At 39.1% G+C, this 21581-nt stretch overlaps 1 protein-coding gene across 2 annotated transcripts in view; it reads left to right on the top strand.

The window, feature by feature from the left end:
- The first annotated feature begins 13990 nt into the window (after positions 1-13990).
- LOC143034576 (sorbitol dehydrogenase-like) overlaps positions 13991-21581 on the top strand; it is a 30319-nt gene continuing 22728 nt past the window's right edge. Inside the window, exons 1-2 of one of the 2 annotated variants that reach the window (XM_076200836.1) lie at positions 13991-14258; positions 18065-18098. In XM_076200836.1, coding sequence (XP_076056951.1) covers positions 14205-14258; positions 18065-18098 — 88 coding nt within the window. In that variant the 5' untranslated portion in view covers positions 13991-14204. Of the gene's footprint in view, positions 14259-15780; positions 15803-18064; positions 18099-21581 lie in introns of those variants that run through there. The other variant, XM_076200837.1, reaches the window with a different exon arrangement.

Raw genomic sequence — 21581 nt, forward strand, 5'->3', positions numbered from 1 at the left:
GCTATTTTTGACCTTTGCCAAAATTTTATTTAATATGTGGAGGAATGGAACTCAATCATACCTTGAGGACCCCCCTCTATTTTGTGTTCTTGGTATGCATAGTTGTGATGCAATCTTCCATAATGTGGTAAGTAGTATGAGGTGATGTGTTACATCCTGGACAGATATCTGTAGCTTTGTATTTGTGGGTTGTGGGTATACTGTGCATGTATAGATTGAAGAGAGAGAGGGATAGGACAAATACTATAATGTTCTTCATTCCTAAGGTTTCTGGTGTGTGATGATTGGCCATTATCATAATTGGTAAGCCATCTTTTGGTATTATTGTGCATATCTGTGTCATATTTTGTTTGTGAGATTGTGTTGGGGTTAGCATCAAAATTTAATGTTATAAGAAGTGTTGTGTGGAGGCCTATCTGAGTTTATGCCATGTAAAAAAGTTGTGTAAGATCAATTTGAAGAGTATTTGTGGAGTGTTGTTATTTAAAACTGTATTGTGATATGTGGTTTGATAAGCTGTAGTATTTGGTGTTCTCTGACTTAGGAGGTGGTGCAGAGTAGTGTGAATGGATTGATGCTGGAACTGTTAGGAAATGTGATGATATTCCCATGCTTCCACATGTTAGGTATGATGTTGTGTGAATAGTTGTAGTTTGCAATTTTGGTGAGTGCATGTACTCCCTGTGACCTGAGATGTTTTAGGGGGAAGAAGGCCTCAGTATATAGGTAGATAAAAATAGCTATGTAACAACCCAAAAAACATCCTTACCTTTTCAAAAGTTTTTGGCAAATGGTAAGGATGTTTTTTGGGCCTTTATGGATTTGGAAAAGGTAGACAGGAAGGGTGGTGCATATATTTGAGATTGGGGGAAAGTTTATGGTAAAATTCACCATCCCACACCCACACAGTAGGATTTTTTTTTTTCACGCTGATGTTGGATTGCCTTCCTGCCTGGCCAGGGCTATCAGGAACCAACACAGGAAGCTCGCAGTGGGTCACAGGAATCAAACTCATGACCACCTACATATGAGTTTGACAAGGTATTCACTGAGCTACTGCATGGCCTTTGTTAAGGGAAGTTAGATTTTTTATGAGAGTAGTAGAACCTGTGTTAGGATTGAAATTAGAGTGAGTGGTTTGAAGTAAAGGTGGGGCTGCATTAGGGTTGTCATGTCATCATGGCTGTTCAATGTGTACATGGATGGGGGTGGTATGGAAGATAAATGCAAGGTGATGGGCAGGGGACTGGAGATTGTTAGAGATAGTGGAGAGAAGTGGGAGGTGAGGCAATTGTTGTTTGCTGATGACACTGCATTTGTGGCAGGGTAAGAGGAGAGTGTAAGGCAGTGATGGAGTTTGGGAAGGTATGTGATTGGAGGGAGTTGGAAGTAAATGTGGGTAAAAGTAAAGTGATAAGATGTACAAGGGGGAGAGGATGGTAGGATGTCGAAAGTATTAGAGGTGAGAGGCTAGAGGAAGTAGATAGTTTTAGTTATATTGGGTTACATGTAGCAGGGAATGGAGGTAAACTGTAGAATGAGGAAAACAAGTAAAAGTCTTGGGGGATCGGAAAGGTCATGAGTAACCTAATAGGTATCTGGGAATGGATGCAAAGAGGAGATTGTATGAAGGATGATTGTACCTGCAACACTGTATGGGGCTGAAACTAAAATTTAAGAGAGGCCCATCTGCCCTTTTCTTCTTTCTCCTCCTATCTTCCACTCTCAACTTACCTTCCACCAAAAAATTATCTGATATTCCCCCACCCAATCCCCTAAGAACATGGACACCCAGAACTCTTCCTACTGTCTCGTGGATACCACTGCATAGTCCATTAACCTCTACCATACAATGATGCTGACGTTAGCGTCATGAGGTGTGAGTGGGTATACGAAGATACTGGAATCAGCATCTTGATTATATTTATTTTATAGTTGTAGCTGAGTGACCTCCATATTCTGTGAACAGGTTTGATCATATTTTCTAAACTTACCAACATTCAGGGAGAAAGAATGAGTAATACAGCTATAACTTTATATTTTATAACAAGCATAGTGTGATGCTTTATTGAATCATTGTACATCAGGCAGTCAACGCTGTGTGCAAGAATTCAACTCATATTGAAGAGGGTAAGGATGTCAGTTTGCTAGAAATGGATTTTTTGACAATTTTTTAAATCTTGTGGAAAATTTAGTTGAAGTATACACAACATACTTTTGAAGTAAAAGTGTTGTACAGCATCATTTACTATTTCTAATTAAATTATTTAAAATAGTATCTCGAGTGGGCAAAATGTCTATATAACGGGACATGGCATAAGACTAACTTTATATTTGATATTTACATTTGGTGTTTTTCTTGTATAAAATTTTAGAAGGGTATATTGTATGTCTGTCAACTTATACTGACAGTGAGATGTGAAGGCAAGAAATAGGAAGTAACAATTCACCATGTATTTACCTAATTATAGTATACAGGAAAAGAGCAATGCCCATTGGGTCCCTTCTCCTATTCTCTAATTTTCTAACATATTTAAACTCAAATTCAAATTCATATAGAGTTCCAACTTGATTTATATTTTACTGTGTATTGCTTGAGTGTTGCTGTTGAAATTTTTTTCTTTTTCTTTTAGTGTAGATCAGTGTTTCTCAAGCTTTTTACCCTTGCATAACATTTAAAATAAATTGCATGTCTCGAGGAACCCCTGCGCAAAAAAACAAAACACATATATCATATCTTTCTCATTTTATTTTCATCATAATAATAGGTTAGATAGGATGATGTCTATGTTACATTATTACAATAACCAAGAATATGTCATGCGGATTTAATTATATAATATATATGAAATTAAATAAAAAATCAAAAGTCCATTAGATTATCTTGCTTGTTCTTGTGGAACCCATAGGGACCTGTTGCAGAACCCTAGGGTTCCAGGGAACCCTGGTTGAGAAACACTGGTGTACATACATATACAAAGGCTTTCCCCCTACATGGAGGGTAGCCAAAAAAAAAAGGCATAGAAACCACTCCCACCCGCTCCATTTCCTATACACTCCTCCCTCGATTTAAGAACGCTCCATATACGAATTTTCGCTATAACGAACAAAAAATTGTTGTCCCAAAAATCGAAATACGAACTAAAAATCCGCCATAATGAATAAAATCCTGTTGAAAAAAATTATGATATTTTTAAATCATAGATATTAAAAAAAGAAAAATATTTTTACATCATAAATATTAAACTTTTTTTTTTTCTTTTTTTTTTTTTTCTTTTAGGAATGTCCCCTGTGGGGCTACAAGGAGAAGGATGCCTAGTCCCAATCCCTGTCCCTTTCTTCTCGCCTCTTACGATCCAAGTGGAAATACTTGGTGGCAGTATTCTTTTCCCCCACCACAGGGTGGGGGCATGGGGGGGTGAGGTAGTATGTGTGAGCAAAATTTGACGCAGCCCGAAGGGATTCCTCCCAGTCTTCTCCTTTTATGCAATGGGGGGACGGAGAGGGGGGTCGCCGATTTAATGAAGCGGCCTTGCTCTGGATGTGCTGTGTCCTACGACACTGCTTCTGACCCAAGGCAGTGGACAAGGTGCAGGAATGACCCGTCATCCAGGAGGTGCTAAGATAAGAGAGAGGGTGGAGGGGTGTGGAGTGTATTCAGGGATGGAAAGGGTGGGAATGATTTTATGCCTTTTCCTTTTTGGCTACCCCCCCTTGTAAGGGGGAAAAAGCCTTGGTATATGTATGTACTGCTCGGTCTACTCACTTGGTCTCGGTTAATCGTGGATTATTAGCATTATTTCAAGTGACATTGTGCCTCCTAAGTGTTATTATCTACTTTGCATATTAATATTTTATGTATTTGTATGTAATTAGCAGAGAACAGTATTCAAGATTATGCATATTTAATGTGATGACTTTATAGGGACATGAAATTTGTTGAAAGAACCTATCTCACATAATATAATGGGTTTATATAGGAAAAAAGTGCTCGATTTAAGTATATTTGATATACGAACGTTTTTTCAAGAACGTAACTAGTTTGTAAATCGAGGTAGTGTATATTCCACTCCCCTCCACCCTCCCTCTTATCTTGGCACCTCCTGGATGACGGGTCATCCCTGCATCCTGTCCACTGCCCTGGTGTAGATCATTATATAACTAGGGACTGTGTTGAATGATGGGAAGTGGCTTATCCTTAGTGAAACAAAATCCCAACATGAATCACTGTTTCTGTAATGGCCCAGGGGTTTTGCCCCAGTAAAATAAAATCAAAATTTTTGGGATAATGTAAATGTGAAAAATATCACTCACTGCACTTCTTATATATCTGTTTTATCATTATCTATGCATTTTCCATCTTATTGCCGATAATGTTTTCACACAGAGGGTGAAATTTTTGTTTTATCTTTGCAGCTCAGTGTGTGAGTAACAGTATTTTTGTCACATTTATGATATTCAGAAACTTCTCTGTATAAATAATTTTTGTTTGTATAATACTTAGACTTTTTTCTAAATTGTCTTGTTGAATTATGTCTCAAAGGGTAAAACTAGATTCTTGTAATGTAATTATGCAAAGAAAAGGTATGGTATAATTTTTAAACAGTAACAAGTTAACAATATGATTTTTATCAAAGATTCTATTAAAAAAATAGATCACAGGTTCTATTAGTTACTAAGATATAAGGAAAAAACTCAAATTCATTATTTTTTTTATTCATTATATATTTTTTCAATAGGTTTTCATAAAAGTTGGCATAGATAATTTTTACACTAACATTTACAATAAATAAATAAATCCCCTAAGAACATGGACACCCAGAACTCTTTCTAGTCTTCTCCTGGATACCACTGCATAGTCTATTAATCTCTACCATACAATGATGCTGACGCTGGCATCATGAGGTGTGATTTTGGTCTCCACTAAACACAAAATATTAGACTTGTAAGCAGTAGGTCCCAAGACCATGGCGAGGTCACCTAAAACTACAAGGTAAAACAAGGTAATCAGTCTTGCTTAATTATTTTGATGTATGCATACTAATGTCCTTAATGCTTTGTCAACCACCCTTCCATCCACCCCCCTCTTCCATGTGTACTTATGCTTGACCTTTTTCCTAGATACTGTTAGCTATCATCAACTCTGTGAACACATTTCCATTAGCTCTCCACTATGATTTTTACCTGGCACTCCACACTTCCCAACCATCCCATCTATTGGTTCATCCCCTACCCCAGCATTGAGACACCCCCAAAACCACTATATTGACATTCTTCCCAAAATTCTATAAGCACTTGTTTAAATCTATCTAAAAGGCCTACTTTCTACACTTTTCACTACCAGGCCCATATGCGCTTACAAAGACCTACATCTTCCTACCCAGTTTCACCTTCATCCATATTAACCTTGAAGAAACCTTCCACATTACCACATGCTTACCTATATCCTCACTAGTATAGCCACTTCTTCCCTCCCTTGCCCTCTCCTCACTCCTGACACCCTCCCCTGTACACTCCCAAACTCAAAATCACCCCTCCCTTTCAACTTAGTTTCACTTAATACCAACATATTCATCTTCCCTCCCACAAACATACTGCCTATCTCTTCCCTTTTGCTCTCATCTGTACCACACCCATGCACATTAAAAGACCCAAACCTTAGGGTTTTGTTTGGAAAACTTTCAGACCCCTCTTTTGCCATAACTTCTCATAGGAATGTTCCCCTTAGGGTTACAGAAAGCAGGATGCCAAGTCCCTTCACTCCATCCTGTTTTAGCAGCCTTTTACTACCTAAGTGGGAAGACTCGGTGGCAATATTCTTTCTAGCCAGAAACAGAACAGCTACTTTGAGGTTATCCTAGATGAACTTGAACCCAGCATGAATTAGTGTCAAGCTGATGTTTTCATGCAGGATAGAGCACCATGCCACACTGCAAAATTATTGATAAATTTGTTTGAATATTGTAATGTGGAGCTGGCTTCAGCTTCAAGTCCCCAGCTGCATTACCAGTCTACACCAGGGTTAATCTGTCTTTGGATGCTTTAAATCCTGGCATTGTTTTCTCCTCCATAGCAAAGGTTCTGAATGACATCTTCCAATACAAGCCTGTCTTGTCTTAGTTTATCACCTTTTTGGCACTGTAGCCACACTCTTCAGTGTGTTTCTTCAGTGTTGGTATGAATGCTGCAGTGGCAGGTTCATCAGAACTTGCTGCTTCACCAGTTATTTTGATGTGTAGGGCTGCTCATGCTTTAAAATGGTCAAACCAACCCTTACTAGCACTGAAAGTTGACTTATCCTTAACTTCATATCCCCTCTTATGTAGATCATTATAAATTGAGAGAGCTTTTGTAGTCACAAGGGAGGTAGAAAGAGAATTGCTGCGGTGAGACAAGTCTTCAATCCACAGCCTTAAGAGTCTCTCCATTTCCTCTATTATTGGTTCCCTTTGCTTTGTCAGTGTCTTTGCCATTAATGTAGTTGTTTCACCAGCTTTCTTTAAACTGTCTCCTTGTTGACGGGCAACTGCATGATTCTGGCAATGGAGTTAGCCACTTCACCTCCCTCTTGGTGCTTACCAATTTCAAGTTTTTTCTCCAATGATGAACTCTTCCTCAGTCTTTTGGGCTTTAGTTTACCAGTAGTATTTGTTGTAGGCTGCTTAGAAGCCATCACATTATGTATTACTCTCATAAAAGTAACAGTGAATGTGAAATAGTAGTACAAAACAGACACTAATACACGGGCCGAGGGAGTAAACACAACTGAATAAAGAGTGAGAATGAGTTTCGATGGATGGCCGATGGAGCGTGGGTGGCACAGCAACCGTGGTGTGTTTGTTTATGGTTTGGTGATCATATAATTGAGTTACATTGAAAAATGAGCGAGTGATCCCAAAAGATTGAGTACTTACTTCACTCTTACATTATATCTTCTAAACCTGAATTTTTTGCTCCCCTCAAAAAAAAAAAAGCTCTTTTTTGAAGACTGACTGGAAACTTTATTTCTGCCTGAGTTGAGGCCTCTTCAATGACCTCACCACCCATTATTAACTTGGTGATTACTTCCCAGTGTTTCAATTTACCATTGATTACTTCCCAGTGTTTCAATTTACCATTACCTGTAAAACAGTTTTGGTTCATCATTGCATTTGTCTATTACACCTCTTTCAACATTTCTTTCTCCCTACAGTTACTTGTATAGTCATTTCTAGCTTGTTTTTAAGTTTCTTTTGTTTTACTGCTCTATTTTTCCAAAGCCACGGCCCTGATCTTTTTTGCAGTTTCACATCTTTTGTTAAACCATTCCTGTTTCTGCTTCCCTCCACTAATCTCTGACACATGTTTGTTCATTCACAGGTTTGTAAATATCGAGAAAGATTTCCTATTTCCTCCTTATTCTTGTGGTATTCATAAATTCCTACCAATTTGCTTCTTCAAATAAAATTTTCAACCCTAAGTAATCTGCATACTCAAAATTGAGTCTTTCTTGCCTGTGTGATTCATTCCTTGGCTCCATTTCTTCATCTTCCAACTGAACTTCAGTTGTTGCAATGTCACTTCTTCCTATGGGGCAAAGGTAGTTCAAAGAGCTAATGATGTCTGGCCCTGGTTAGTAACAGATGTGGGAATGTCTCCTCTTACCTGAATCACTTTACCCATTGAGTCATTGTATTCTCTATTGCTATGTTTAACTGGGTATTTCCCTAGGAATCTGCTTTGCCACTTCCCATTCCTCCCAATTGACTTCACTGCAATCAAAATCTCCAATAAGGACTAATTTGCTACTTTGTTAAATAATCTTCTTGATATTCAGCTTCATTCCAAGCTCTTGTCTTGGGAGGGGGCATATACCACCATGAAGTCTTTTATTCTGCCCTTTAGTTCAAATATTCAGGTGGATCAGCCTTGCCTTCATTCAGATTTGCTTCTTCCACCTTTATGTAATTTTTCACAACAAACATTATCCCTCCACCCATTAAATTATCTCTCTTCTCCAGATGTAGCTATTGTTCCGCAGCTGTAGGCCAACATTTTTTTTAGAATTCTGGTCTCCACTAAACACACAATATCAGGTTTGTTTATCCTTAAGTAATCATCTCTAACCTGCCTGATAGTAAACCATCAACATTAGCATACACTATTTTGTTTCTTTGTATTGTTCCCTTTGCAATACTATCCTCTTATTTTCTTAGAAACCATCTCACATTCTGATTGACATATATATACCACATGCTTTTTCCCCCCTTACAAGGGAGGTGGCAAAAGTCAAAGGCATAAATCCACTCCCATTCACCACCCCTCCTTCTTTTCTTGGCTCCTCCTGGATGATGGGTCATCCTTGCATCTCGCCCACTGTCTGGGTCAGAGACAATGCAGCAAGACACAGCACATCTACAGCAAGGCTGCTTCATTTAATTGGTCCCCCCCCCCTCTTTCCCCTCATGCAGAAAAAGAGAAGATGTGGAGAGAAATTCCTTTGGGCTGCATCAAAATATCATTCACACATACTCCCTCACTCTTCCATCTCCAACTCCCTTCTATGCATCACAGCTTCATCCATACACAACCATTCTCCACTCACCCCTATCTTCTGGCTTTTCCCTTCCTTCCTCAACAGACATTTCCCTCTTTCACAATGCCCCTTTTACCCCATCCGTTCATCTTCTTGGTCACCCCCTCATGTTCACTCCTCCACCTCTGCCTTCTACGGCTCTTTTACTAATCTTTCTTCACTCGTTCTTTCCATGTGTCTAAACCATCCCAATATTCTTTCATCAACCCTATCTACCAACTCCTTTTCCACCCCTGTACTCCTCACCTCCATGTTTCTCACTCTATCCAGCCTAGTAACCTCTACCATACCTCTCAGTTATTTCATCTCAAACACATTTAAACTCTACCTCTCTTATGTTCCATGTTTCTGCCTCATACAGTGCTGTCTTGGTCTATCGGCAGAAGCTTTTATCCTCCCCTTTGGCAACATTTCAGAGGGTAGAAGTGGAAAATACTGGGTGGATGTAAGCGGAAGATACGCACGGGACCATTTCTGCTATAAGGCTGATTCGGTGAGTCACGTAAATGTGGAGCTGCGGTGAGTGATGTGAAATGTTTGTTTTTGTCAGTGGTACTACGCCGCACCTACGGAACTCGTTCATTATTATTAGTATTATCACAAGAAAGTAAAGTGTATATATGCATAGTTTCCCAGCACCCCCTATAATTTATTTTAGCATCCCAGGTTAGGAAATGCAGCAGAAAAGGGATGTTAAAAGTTGGACAAGTGAGCACAAAATTTACGTCAGTGCCCACCAGACTTCCAACCCACTATAGTAGTCCACGTAGACAACCATGGCTACGTACCAGATTAGGACGGAATAGAAAAGGACTCGCGAAGAAAACGAGGACAATAATAGAAGCAGCGTACATCGTTTCCCGAGTAGCAACCCTCGGGATTGGTTTATTAAAGGAACTTTTAAAAACGGTGAGTTGTTAGGTACTTCGCGAAGCTGAACGGAGAGGTGGGAGGAATGAGGTTGGCCGCAGAGGGACGGGATAAATCTTCGGCTGGTATATAAGATATCGATTTCTCTCTGTTCTCTCTCAGCAGAAATCAGTTGCGCCTACGCACCAGGGCTCTTAACCAGGTACAACGGTTCCTCGAGCACAGACTGGAGGCAGAGGTGTCAGAGAGGGCGAGGTGGTACAGGGCAGTCACAGACTACGAGCCCCTTGTACTTCCTCGCTCCACACCTAGAAAAGTGGAAACTCTGCTCTTCCGTCTGCGGCTGGAGGACCGTTGTTTCTGGCAAATCAAGACGAACCCCACACCAGAAGAAAAGAGATGCCATCATTGCCGCCACCCTGAAGCCACCCTTAACCACTACCTCAAGCATTGCCCCGCAACTGCTTTTCTGAGGAGAGGGCCTCCGACAACATCTGAGGGTCTTGTGCGCCGCCTATGCAGCCACTTAAGTCAGTTTGAACTGCGTCGGCTGGTGGAGTGTCAGCCCCCCCTTTAATTATTATATATACATGTCTCTGTTCGGAAGGGTGAATTCATAGCGATGTGCATACGTATATTGCATACGTATGCACATCTAATGTATGTATGAGTGTGTGTGACCAAGGCCACACACGCTCATACATTGAATCACACCCCCTTTAATTTCAATATATATATGCTTATTGTCCGGAAGGGTGTATTCATGGTGATGTGCATACGCATATTGCATGCGTATGCACATCCAATGTATGTATGAGTGTGTGTGGCCAAGGTCACACACACTCATACATTGGATCACCCCCCTCCCCTTTTCTTACATTATATATACCAAGATGTCACCACCTACCATCAAATTCAGTTATATTGAGAAGGGTGCATTCACGGAGATGTGCATGCGCATTCTTATGCGTGTGCACATCTTGTGAATGTATGAGTGTGTGTGGCTGGGCCCACACACACTCGTATGTACAATCACCCACCAAACGGGCTCACACCTAAAGCCCGTGGGAGCCTCTCTCCCAAATTAAACACACACATCTCTGTTCTCTGAAGTCCTAGTAAGGACAAAACGTAAGAAATAAAAATAAAACATTTCTCTGTGTTTACCTTGCCAGCCCACCGCTCATCTGTCATATATATATATATATATATATATATATATATATATATATATATATATATATATATATATATATATATATATATATATTACAAGAAACCCACAGTCGTAGAAAATTAATTTCGAATAAAAGAAGATTACATATTTCGGCTACCAACTGTAACCCTCTTCAGGAAAAGGGCTACAGTTGGTAGCCGAAATATAGAATCTTTTATTCGAATTTCCTGTTCTCCGAATGTGGGTTTCTTGTGTAATATGAACAAATGTGCTACTACATTTATGTTTATATATATATATATATATATATATATATATATATATGTGTGTGTGTGTGTATGTGTGTATTTGTTCTCTAGCTGAAAATTCATCTTTTCCTTGCCTCTCGTGACTCCTGCACAGCGCGGCGCCAGTGGCCACGGTAAGTCATTTTATTTGACATTGAATCAATATACAAGAAGTGCAGATAAAGAAAAGAACACGTAGTTCGAATCAACAATTACAAATGCCGAGGTCAGCTGCCGCCACTTCTCAATTGTTTAGGTTAATGCCTGTTCGCACGTGCCCAAACCATTGCAAGCGATGCTGACAGCATGAGGTGCATGCAAGGGAAGCCTGCTTTCTCTAGCTCTGCCATGTTGGTGACCTTGGCCTGCCACGTGATGCCCAAGATAGGGCGAAGGTGGAAGCTTTCCAGGCGGTTCTCCTGTCTGGGATACGTGATCCATGGCTCACCATCCTACAGCATGGTGTTTGAGGACACGAAACTTGTACACCTTGAGCGTGGTGTTTACTGCCAGCTGGTTTTTGCCCAATACTCTCTTGCTCAACTTCACCATGACGGCGGCGGGCTTGGCGGGGCATTTTGGAGATTTTGTCATCGAGCGACAGGTTGCTGGCAACTGTTGAACCCAGGTACGTGAAATGGTCGGTGATCTCAAGATCCTCGTTGTCGATGGTGATGCAGGGGCGTCCTGGCCCATGGCGTTGGTTTTCCTAATACTGATCGTTAGCCCAAATTCCCCACAGGCGTGGGCAAACAGTGTTGAAGAAGAGTGTCAAACATAAGTATACATGGGGAAGAATGGTGGATGGAAAGGTGGTTGGTAAAACATGATGGACTATGTATTATTATCCAAAGGATAGAAAGAATTCTGGATGTCCATGTTTTTAGGGGAGAGTGGGGGAATGTCATATATTTTTTTTTTGGTAGAAGGGAAGCTGAGAGTGGAAAATAGTGAAAGAGCAAAAGGGGGAAGGTAGAGAAGTATTTAGAGTTAATAATTCGAATAAGAAGGAAAGGAGAAAGAATACCAGGAGTAGCTGAGGAAAGTGTGGGAGGCAATAAAGGGTAAAGGTGGTAGTAGAAGAGGAATTGGTTTGTTTCAAGGAGGAATTGACGTGTGCAAAGATGGTATGCGGAACAAGAGGGGAGGAGGGAATAGAAAGGTAGTGAGTGATAGGATAAGGTGAAGATGGTAGTAGAACAGAAGGAAGCGAGCATACGTTGATTAGTTGCAAAATAGGAATCGGGAAGCATATGAGATGTACAAGAAAAGGAGAGAAGCAAAACAAGAAAAAAAGAGGCAAAGAGGAAAGCAGATGTTAAATGGTGTAGGAGTATGACATTTTTTTTTAAAGAATGAAAAGAGGTTTTGGAAAGAAATTAAGGGGGTAGGAGGGAGTCAGGTACAGAGGACATGCTAAAAAATGCAGGTTGACAAATCCTGGTGGAAGTGAAGGCGGTAAGGGGAAGATGAGTATGGTCGAACTGATTACATTGATTTTAAACTTCATTCACAACCAGTTATTCCAACATACCAAAGAAACTTCACATGTACTTCTCACCTTGCGGCGAGTACCTAGACAGGCCATAGTATTAATACCAAAACTACAAGACAAAAAGACAAAACTTCCTTACATGATACTGCTTTCCAATGGTTACGTCTAGCTTAATTTCTACAACCGTGTATTTTCCTTCTTGTGATATTTCTACAACCACGTGATTTTTTGTTCTTTAGTGGTATTGCATGCCATATAGTGAAACATGATGTTATCATATACAGCAAGATGATTTGTGATATTGCATGCCATATAGTGGAACAATGTTGGTTATTATATACAGCAAGATTATTGGAATGTGGCACACTTAGACCAAGGGTTCATAAGTAGCGCGTGGTTCCTAGTCAGGCGGATGACATAATTGTTCAAATTGGGTTAAAGGCATGAAATTTGGCAGGATGTTAGAGTAGACCCTTATGAAGATTTTCAGATATAGGGCCATCTCGAACCCTGCCCAGGAAGCATATGCGGCCATTTTGAAAAATGGCCACCAGTAAGTACTATAAATTTCATAAATGTGGACATTACCTTCAGCATTACAGGACTCAAGTGGTTTAAAGCTTTTGTATTCTTAAATTCTTTATTGTAGTAATAAAATATATCTAAAAGAGTTGCTCAGTAACACAGAGGTGGATCTAGATAGCTATTCTGGGGGGGGGGGAGGGCACACAAGACGGGCGCCATAGAAGCTTTGATTTTATTAGATATATAAAAACTTTACTCCATTATTTTGTCACTTGGGGGCACCAGCATAGATCCTGGGGGTGGGAGCATGGCCTAATGCCCCCCCTCCCCAAACCCCCTGTGCAGTAACACACATATATGATTTAAGTCAGGGTAATTTATTCAACCATGCATTCAACACATGCAAGTGTCACTGGTTAGGCAGCGCAATCGCCTCCACACTGACAGAGCGCAGGCCTCAAGGGTGCCTTGTTACAGTTGGAGTGACCTCTGCAGCCTTTTTTACATCCACAGCATAGTAGCTCTCGAGAGGAAACGCTGGCTTCAGGAAGGTAGTCCACAGTGGTTTCCATTCTGGTGGATCTGTCCAACCCCACTGTCCAGATGTCGATTTATGAATGCGAGACATGGAGAATCAAATAATACAGCAAGAAATCGAAAACCACAGAAATGTGGGTTTACAGATGAATGCTCAGAATTCTCTGAAATGCCGGAGTGTAGAGAAATCTGATAAGATATTAAGGGGAGACAGTTAATTTTTTTCTTCTGGGACATATACTGTGGTATGGAGATTTAGATAGAGATTGTTTACTTGGAAGAATGGAAGGGAAGAGAGCAAGAGGGGCAGACGATACAAATCATGATTAGCGTCATAAACTACGTTGGGGGAGAATGGATAATGGCACATACGATATAGTGAGGCTGGCGGGAGATATAGGAAGTTGGTGCTCCTTGATCGACAATGTCATGTGACGGTCACTGGTAACTTTAAGTACAGGTGGCGCCTCGCAACAAGACTTGGTGTCTGCTGCGTACTTTTGATGGTATTCGGACAATATAATTTTTTCATATCACAGACTAAATATTTTTGTTCCAGATAATTGTGTTTATCAGAAGGAAAGAGTAAAAATATTTAGATGTGTATAGTAAAAGTTGTATTGCATAATTATCACATTTTGGGGGTTATAAAAGAAGTCTAAAAATAGTTGAGATGCTACTGATAGAAAACTTCGAATTTCGTAGTTCGTACTTCTAGTCGTGAGTTCAGATACAGTCATGGCAGAGGGTAACTTGTCTGCAGTTCTGCATGCGAAAAATGACCTCCGTTTGGTAAGTATGTATGCATCGTACAGAGTAACGTATTGGAAAGAAACAGTGCATTATATGCTATTGGTGTAATTAACTGTCAACTGAGAAATATATTTGTAGCTTAAATATTTGTAGCTTACTTGCAACGTACGTTTTCTGTTGCTATGCTGGAGTGTAGTTTTGTCGTGTCGAGTGGCTTATTTTCAATTAGTATGAAATTAGAAGTAACCATTACATAACAAGACTGCAAAAACATGCTAAAGTAGATATGTGGAACAACTTGCCAAGGGAAGTTGTAAATGCATAAAATGTAGAGTTCGGAAGAGAGGCCTGGCAGAATCAAGGAATTATAACATGAAACTAGACAAATAGATACGACCATCAATTTTCAAGTTTGGCTTTGAGTGTAGTGGCCAAATGCCTTTCACCCGAGAATATTATATATTTTATTGATGAATTAATTAAGGCAGACACCTTCATATCTGGGGGGTGGGGCCCGTTAATAAAAGTTATTGAAGAAAAGTCAAATATATCTTAAAACATGAGGGGACGTCTAACAGGAACACCATTTGTATGGCGGTATTTAGGAAATTCTAGCCAATATTTGGCGGTATTTCAATTCAGGTTCTAAAACAACCAAGCCAAACGTAACCTAACTTTAACATGATCGAAAACACGGGAAACGACAGCGAATTCATTCATGGATTCAGATTATACCATATATTATGCTTGCATATAATCTGGTGAAAGATGGAATGTAAGAGAAATAATGTTCAAGCAAGAACAACATCTCCACACCATCTAGCATTAAACTATATCACAGTAAAATGAGAGACGACATTATCGTTGCCATTTCCTGTTTTATAGCTAGTAGGGGGTGGGATAAGGGAGGGATCACCAGCCTGATGAACGGTCCATCGATCAATCGAGACCCCAGTCACGCCAGTCAAACGTAACATTCGATTGGTCTTTGCCAGGATAAAGTCTTTGAACTGTCACCGTGTTGAACGGATTAATGAACAAAATCTAAACACCTGAAAATACGGCATGATTTTCTATAAAATACGTTGACACTTGAATATAAGGAAAAAATGGTGTTGTGGGTTTGTGTGATGAATAGGTCCATAAGTTTCCTGGAATGTATTAGTGCGCCCCTCCCTCTTTTTTTTTTTTTTTTTTTTTTTTTTTATCGACAAAACCAAATTTAGAATTATGTTGTATAACAACTGCGGGAATAAAATAGCCACGTTACTGAGTCATGGATATATACAAAGTTTTGTTTAGCAAAGTATATTTTGTGTGCGTTTTGGGATAATCGGAATCATGCTGGTCTCGCTTTCATTTAGTTGTGGGTTCGAATCCTGCATTTCTCCGAATGTGACAGCTTCGGCCGCAGCTACACGCCTGCTGGCATGGGCATTTCACTCAGTTGTTACACAAGTTGCTCGACAAGTCGAGCATGCTTTACATTAATTTGCCAACGCATGTGCCGAACTGAACGTGTATGTGCAACGGGCGAACGACCAAGGGAAAAAATCGCGTTTTTCAGCCAGTGAAAACTCGAGGTAAATTTTTAGAAATGCACACCTACGCGATATAGCAATAGAAAATTAATTATTAATTTTGTAAATTATAATACATCAACGTAATATGCGATTTTCTTTGCGGAAATCAATAACAGAAAAGTTGCTAAAAACAGATTTACTAACGAACGAAGTCGCGGCGGTTGAATGATACGCCATGTTTATTTTGATAGATGCCGAGGTCGAAGAAATGAAAGAATGATGAATTCGTCTAACTTAACATAACCGACCTAATCTAACCTACGTAACCTAACCTAGATTTAGCAATTCTATATCTCAAATTCTAAAGATCATTCTGGTCGTCGTCGTCGTCACGGATGCTGACGGCCTGATTGTTATTGTACCTCGGGCAATTAACAGACGACGACATAATCCCGTGTTCTCTCATAATGTGCAAGGAAGCCATGTTGTCTTTGTAACGACGCTTATTAACGTCACCTGGAGTTGGAGAACACCCGGTCCACAAATTGAAAGTCATCGTTTAACTGAGAGTGACTGGACTAGACTGATGACAACATGGCGTCTCTACCGTATCATAGCGTCTTTGTTTGTTAGTAGATTTGCTTGTAGCATTTTTTTTTCCGCCAAGAAAATTGCACATCACAAAGGATTTACAAAAGGATTACATAGGCGGAGCATGCCGACAGGAGACCTTTTGGTCCATATCTAGGTCGGATGCGAAAAATCATAATAATGATAAACAAATAAATGAATAAATAAAAACTATAATAATGTAAATAATAAATAATATAAATAAATGCATAGGTATAGTTAAATAATAAACAGGTAATAGTAAATAATAATGAATTGACATAACTAATAATAAATTAGAATCAAACAATAATAAATGGGCAAATGATAAAAATAAACAAATAATATAAAAATGATAGGCATTACAGCATCTTGCTTAGGTATTTATCTAAATGATTCTTAAAGCTTCGAACTGAACTACATTGCACTGCTTCTGCAGGAAGTTTATTCCATTCATTAACTACACAGTGAAGTTGTTTCTACCTGCATCCAAATTAAATTACATTCATGTATTATAATTTCCAAAATTAATATTTAATTTTCTAATACTATATTGCGTAGGTGTGCACAACTAAAAAAAACATTCAATTTCCACAGTGCATTATTTTATTGTTTGGGGGTCAAGTTATTTTATGGCATGTGTTAAGGCCACGTCACAGACTGTCAGGTTCTGAAGCTTTAGTTGCATCCAATGATCCTAAGAGATTAAGCACTTCCCTTACTTCTACATTTATATCTTCTAAATCTGTTTTTTTTGCTCCCCTAACATTCCTCCAAATAAGTGTTCTCTTTTGTGAAAACCAATATAAAACATTCAGACATTACTCCTGGCTGAGCTTAGGTCTCTTCAAAGACCTCACCACCCACTATTAACTTGGTGATTACTTCCCTGTGTCTTTATTATCTATAAACCTGTAAAACGGTTTCGGTTCATTATTGCATTTATCAACTACACCGTACCCAAAATTGCTTTCTTCCTCCCTGCGAATTCTTGTATAGTTATTCTTAGATTGTCTGTAAAATGTTGTTTTATTGTTTCTTCTCTTCCTCTATTTTTCTCAGGTCATGTCCCTGGCCTTTTTGCAGTCTTGCAATTTTTGTTAAACCAGTCTTGTTTCTGCCTCTATGTTCCACTAGTCTTTGGCACATGCTTCCTCACTTTCCAGTTGTAAATGTTAAGAAAGGTTTCCCATTTCCTCCTTATTCCTGTGGTATTCATGAATTCCTCCCAGTTTGCTTCTTCAAAGAATTCTTTTTCAACCCAAATAATCTGCTTTCCAAAAATTGAGTATCCCTTGCCTGTATAGTTAATTCCTTGGCTCTGTATCCTCATCCTCCAGTTGAAATTCAATTGCTACATGGTCACTTTTTCCTATTGGGTAAAGGTGGACTAGTGGACTAGCTATGTAAGACCACCAGCTCGTGCGGGATTGGTTTTTGTGGGAGGGGAAGAATGTCTGTAAGAAAATGAAAAGATAGTTGTGTATAAAAGAGGGCTTCTGCCACTGGGCGATTAGGTAAAGGTAGTTCATTGAGCTGATGATATCTGGCTCTTTGGTTAGTAACACATCTAATCTTGTGGGAATGTAATCTCTTACTCGGGTCACTTCAGAAAAAAATTAGAAAAAATGTGGCAAGAATTTCTGAAAGTTTTAGTAAGTATTTCTATTTAGTATATACATATTTTCATTTTTGGAAATCTTTTTCTTTCAGGAGCAGAGGCCAATCCCAACACCTGGAGATAATGGTAAGTTTGGGACTATACTGATAGTACATGATTCTCTGTAGAAATCCATTGGGACCAATGATGAGTACCTGGTAGTGGTGGTCCTGCAACATGGGGGCCTGGAGAAATCCAGGGTGTTTGAAACTTTGCCAGTTGTCACATATAATTTAATTAATTTTTTAAGGTACAGAATATTGATGTAAGATTGATGAAAGTAAAACTGTAATTCATGTAAATAAGGGAAATATATACCTATAGAGCCAATTTGAAAAAGAAACATCAAGTTGAATGGGAATCTTGATAAACTTAAGAGGTTGCCTGTAATGTAGTGAAGTTAAGTAGTTTATCAAATAAGGTAGCTTGGAATGTGATAAGGCTGTGTAAAAGGTACACACTAAAAGTAATGCAGGTTTATACACCAACTTCAGAGTTCAGATGATGAAATTGAGTCCTATGATGATTATAGCCAGGTGATGAATTAAAAAAAAACTAGACATTGGTAATAGGTGACTTTGATCCTTAGTGGAGAAGATCATAGATGGATCATGCATTGGGAAGCTTGTAGTAGGTGAGAGAAATGATCAATTTTACAGAGAAATTCATGAGAATAATGAACACTTTCTTTCAAAAGTGTGTAGGTAGTAAATGTACCTGGAGAAGGTTAAATGAAACAACAAAGAACAAAATAGACTTTATATTAGGAGATGAGAGCAAAATCATTAGCAATGCTATGGTCATAGATAAAGTAAATATAGGTAGCAACCATAGAATCTTGGGCCGCACAGCAAAATTTAGTATCAGAGGTGAGAGAAATAAACTGAATTTGAAAAAGAAAATAAGCCTTGTGAAGGTTAAAGACAAGAAGGAATTTTAGTTGGAAATTAAAAACAGATTCAAAACTCTAAGAAATAACAAGGACACCATTGAAAATATGATTTTGAATTTGGTGAACATTGTGGGCTTGTAGAGAAAGTGTGCAATTTGGCTTATCTTAGGGATGTTCCTCCTTCATGTTGTCCAAAACCAACCATACAAATTTCATCTAGTTTTTTTTAAAAGGGAATTTATCTCTCTAATATTTATCCCAAAATTATTTCATCAGTTTGCTTTATATCTTTGCTGCAGCACTGCTTTGATGATACATAAACCTGAAAACTACTGTTTTAGGGCGCAAAACTACATGTATTCACATTTTGGGGCACCAAGCCTGGCCAAGATTGGATTTAAGCCAAGATTAGATTTAAGCCAAAAAGGTTGGGCTAGAAGAAAGAGTAGTAAAGTTTATTATAAAAAAAAAAAAGTAGATAATGATAATAAATATATTAAATTAATAAAATGAATACATATACCAATGGCTTTTTCCCCCTTACAAGGGAGGTAGCCAAAAAACTAAGGCATAAAATCCACTCCCACCCATTTCATTCCCACATAATCAACTCTCATCCATCCCCCTCCCTCCCTAATATCTTGGCTCCTCCTGGATGACAGGTCATCTTTGCATCTCACCCACTGTCCTGGGTCAGAGGCAATATAGCAAGACATGGCACATCCACAGCAAGGCCAAATTATTTAATTGGCAACCTCTCCTGCCCATCCCTCCTCATGCAGAAAAAGAGATGGGAAGAAGTCCCTTCGGGCTGCGTCAAAATATCAGTCAAACATACTCCCTTCTCCCCCCTTCCCTCACCCACTCCCTACCATGCATCACAACATCATCCATACACAACCATTCTCCACTCATCCCTATCTTCTGTCTTCTCCCTTCCTTCCTCAACAGACTCTTTCCCAATGCCCCCTTTACTCCATCCATCCATCTCCTCCTTGGTCACCTCTCATGTTCACTCCTTCCACCTCTGCCTTCCACACCTCTTTTACTAATCTTTCTTCACTCATTCTTTCTGTGTGTCCAAACCATCCCACTACTCTTTTATCAGCCCTATCTCCCAACTCCCTTTCCACCCCCCACTCTCCTCCTTGTTTCTCACTCTATCAATCCTCGTAACCCTTACCATACTTCTCAGGCATTTCATCTCAAACACATTCAAACTCCTCTTCTCTTCCTCTCTTATGTTCCATGTTTCTGCCCCATACAGTATTGTTGGCACAATCACTCCATCATACAAGCTCCTCTTAGCATCCATTCCCAAATGTTTGTTTCTCATTACACTTTTTAATCCCCCCAAGGCATTTACTTGCTTCTCTCAATAAATAAATGAATAAATATCTTATCAGAGATGTAGTTGGTAAGTCCAGATATATCATAATTTTTGGCTGGTGGAAAGACCATATTACTTCATGGAAGGTATGCCAGGATTGTGAGATGCAAAAGTCCAGGAAAATTACCTTTATATGCAACAAATCAGATTGCCAAGGTGTTTAGGTTAGGTCAGTATAAGAGGAATGGCTCATGTCTGATGAAAATAAAGTTTAAGTCAACCCATAGCAAATTAGGTGATCAGCAAGTCATGGAAGTTCTCAGGGAAAGAGAACTTTAACATTGAGATTAGAAAAGATGTGACTGAAAATGAATTTATATACGAGTCAGTTGTGAGGTCCAATATTTTATGTACTAGGTACATTGTGAGAAACTCACCATATTATCTAATTGCTTAGTGTCTTTTGGATTTGTTTGAGTCAGGTAAGCATTATCACACAGAACCTCTGGGGATGGAGATGTTTTGTATCAACTAAATTTCTAGTTAATTGAGGTAAATTTGTATGCTTTTGGCTGCCATTTTGTAGTTGTGTTGGGCTAATATTGTTTGCTCATCTACATAGGTGAGAGCTCTGATGTGCTCTGAATTTAGCATGGGGAATAGTATTGGTGTTAGCTTTGTTACTTAGATGACCCCATTGTATGACCTTTTGGTCCCTGGTAGGTGGTTGCTCAATGACTTTGCACTCTGCTGGTTTGAAATTTTTTAAATAGTTTCTTGTCGTTGTTAGGTTTCAGTTTCTATGATTTTTTTTTGACAGGATGGAAACTGTCAAAAGCATTATTTGTGTCTGTTACCACCATTACTGTTTTTTAGGTGGCACTATCTCATTGAAATCTTTGTTGGTTGAGATTTATGAGGAATGTGTTAGTAGGAAGAAATGCCAGACTTGGTTTAGCGCTAAATTAGTGTGGATCTGTTTTGTCACCAGTCAACAAGAGGAGGAGGAGGTGGGGAACGGGCAACAATTTGTTTATCTTATTTGAAAAAGTAATCAGGAAATAGAGTTGATAGAAATCTGGGTCGCAGTCCTGGGACTCATTGTTATTCCTTTGGCACTGCACCTCCAGATGAAAGTATCAATAGGTTTTGAAGGTGGGTGCTGGGGAAATGGTTCTCTGATGATTCATTGCAGAAGACCTTTCATTGATCTGTAGCCCATTTAATTGAGTATACACTTGGTCCTTTATTGAATGGAACCCCCCAATTAATGTATTTTGGAAGCAAGAAACAAAATCCAGTGGTTAAGAATGAATTTCCGAGTCCCCCCATTTTACAATCATACACA

This window comes from Oratosquilla oratoria, chromosome 17, assembly GCF_046742065.1.
Source record: "Oratosquilla oratoria isolate Oo_2021 chromosome 17, ASM4674206v1, whole genome shotgun sequence".
Taxonomy (NCBI): domain Eukaryota; kingdom Metazoa; phylum Arthropoda; class Malacostraca; order Stomatopoda; family Squillidae; genus Oratosquilla; species Oratosquilla oratoria.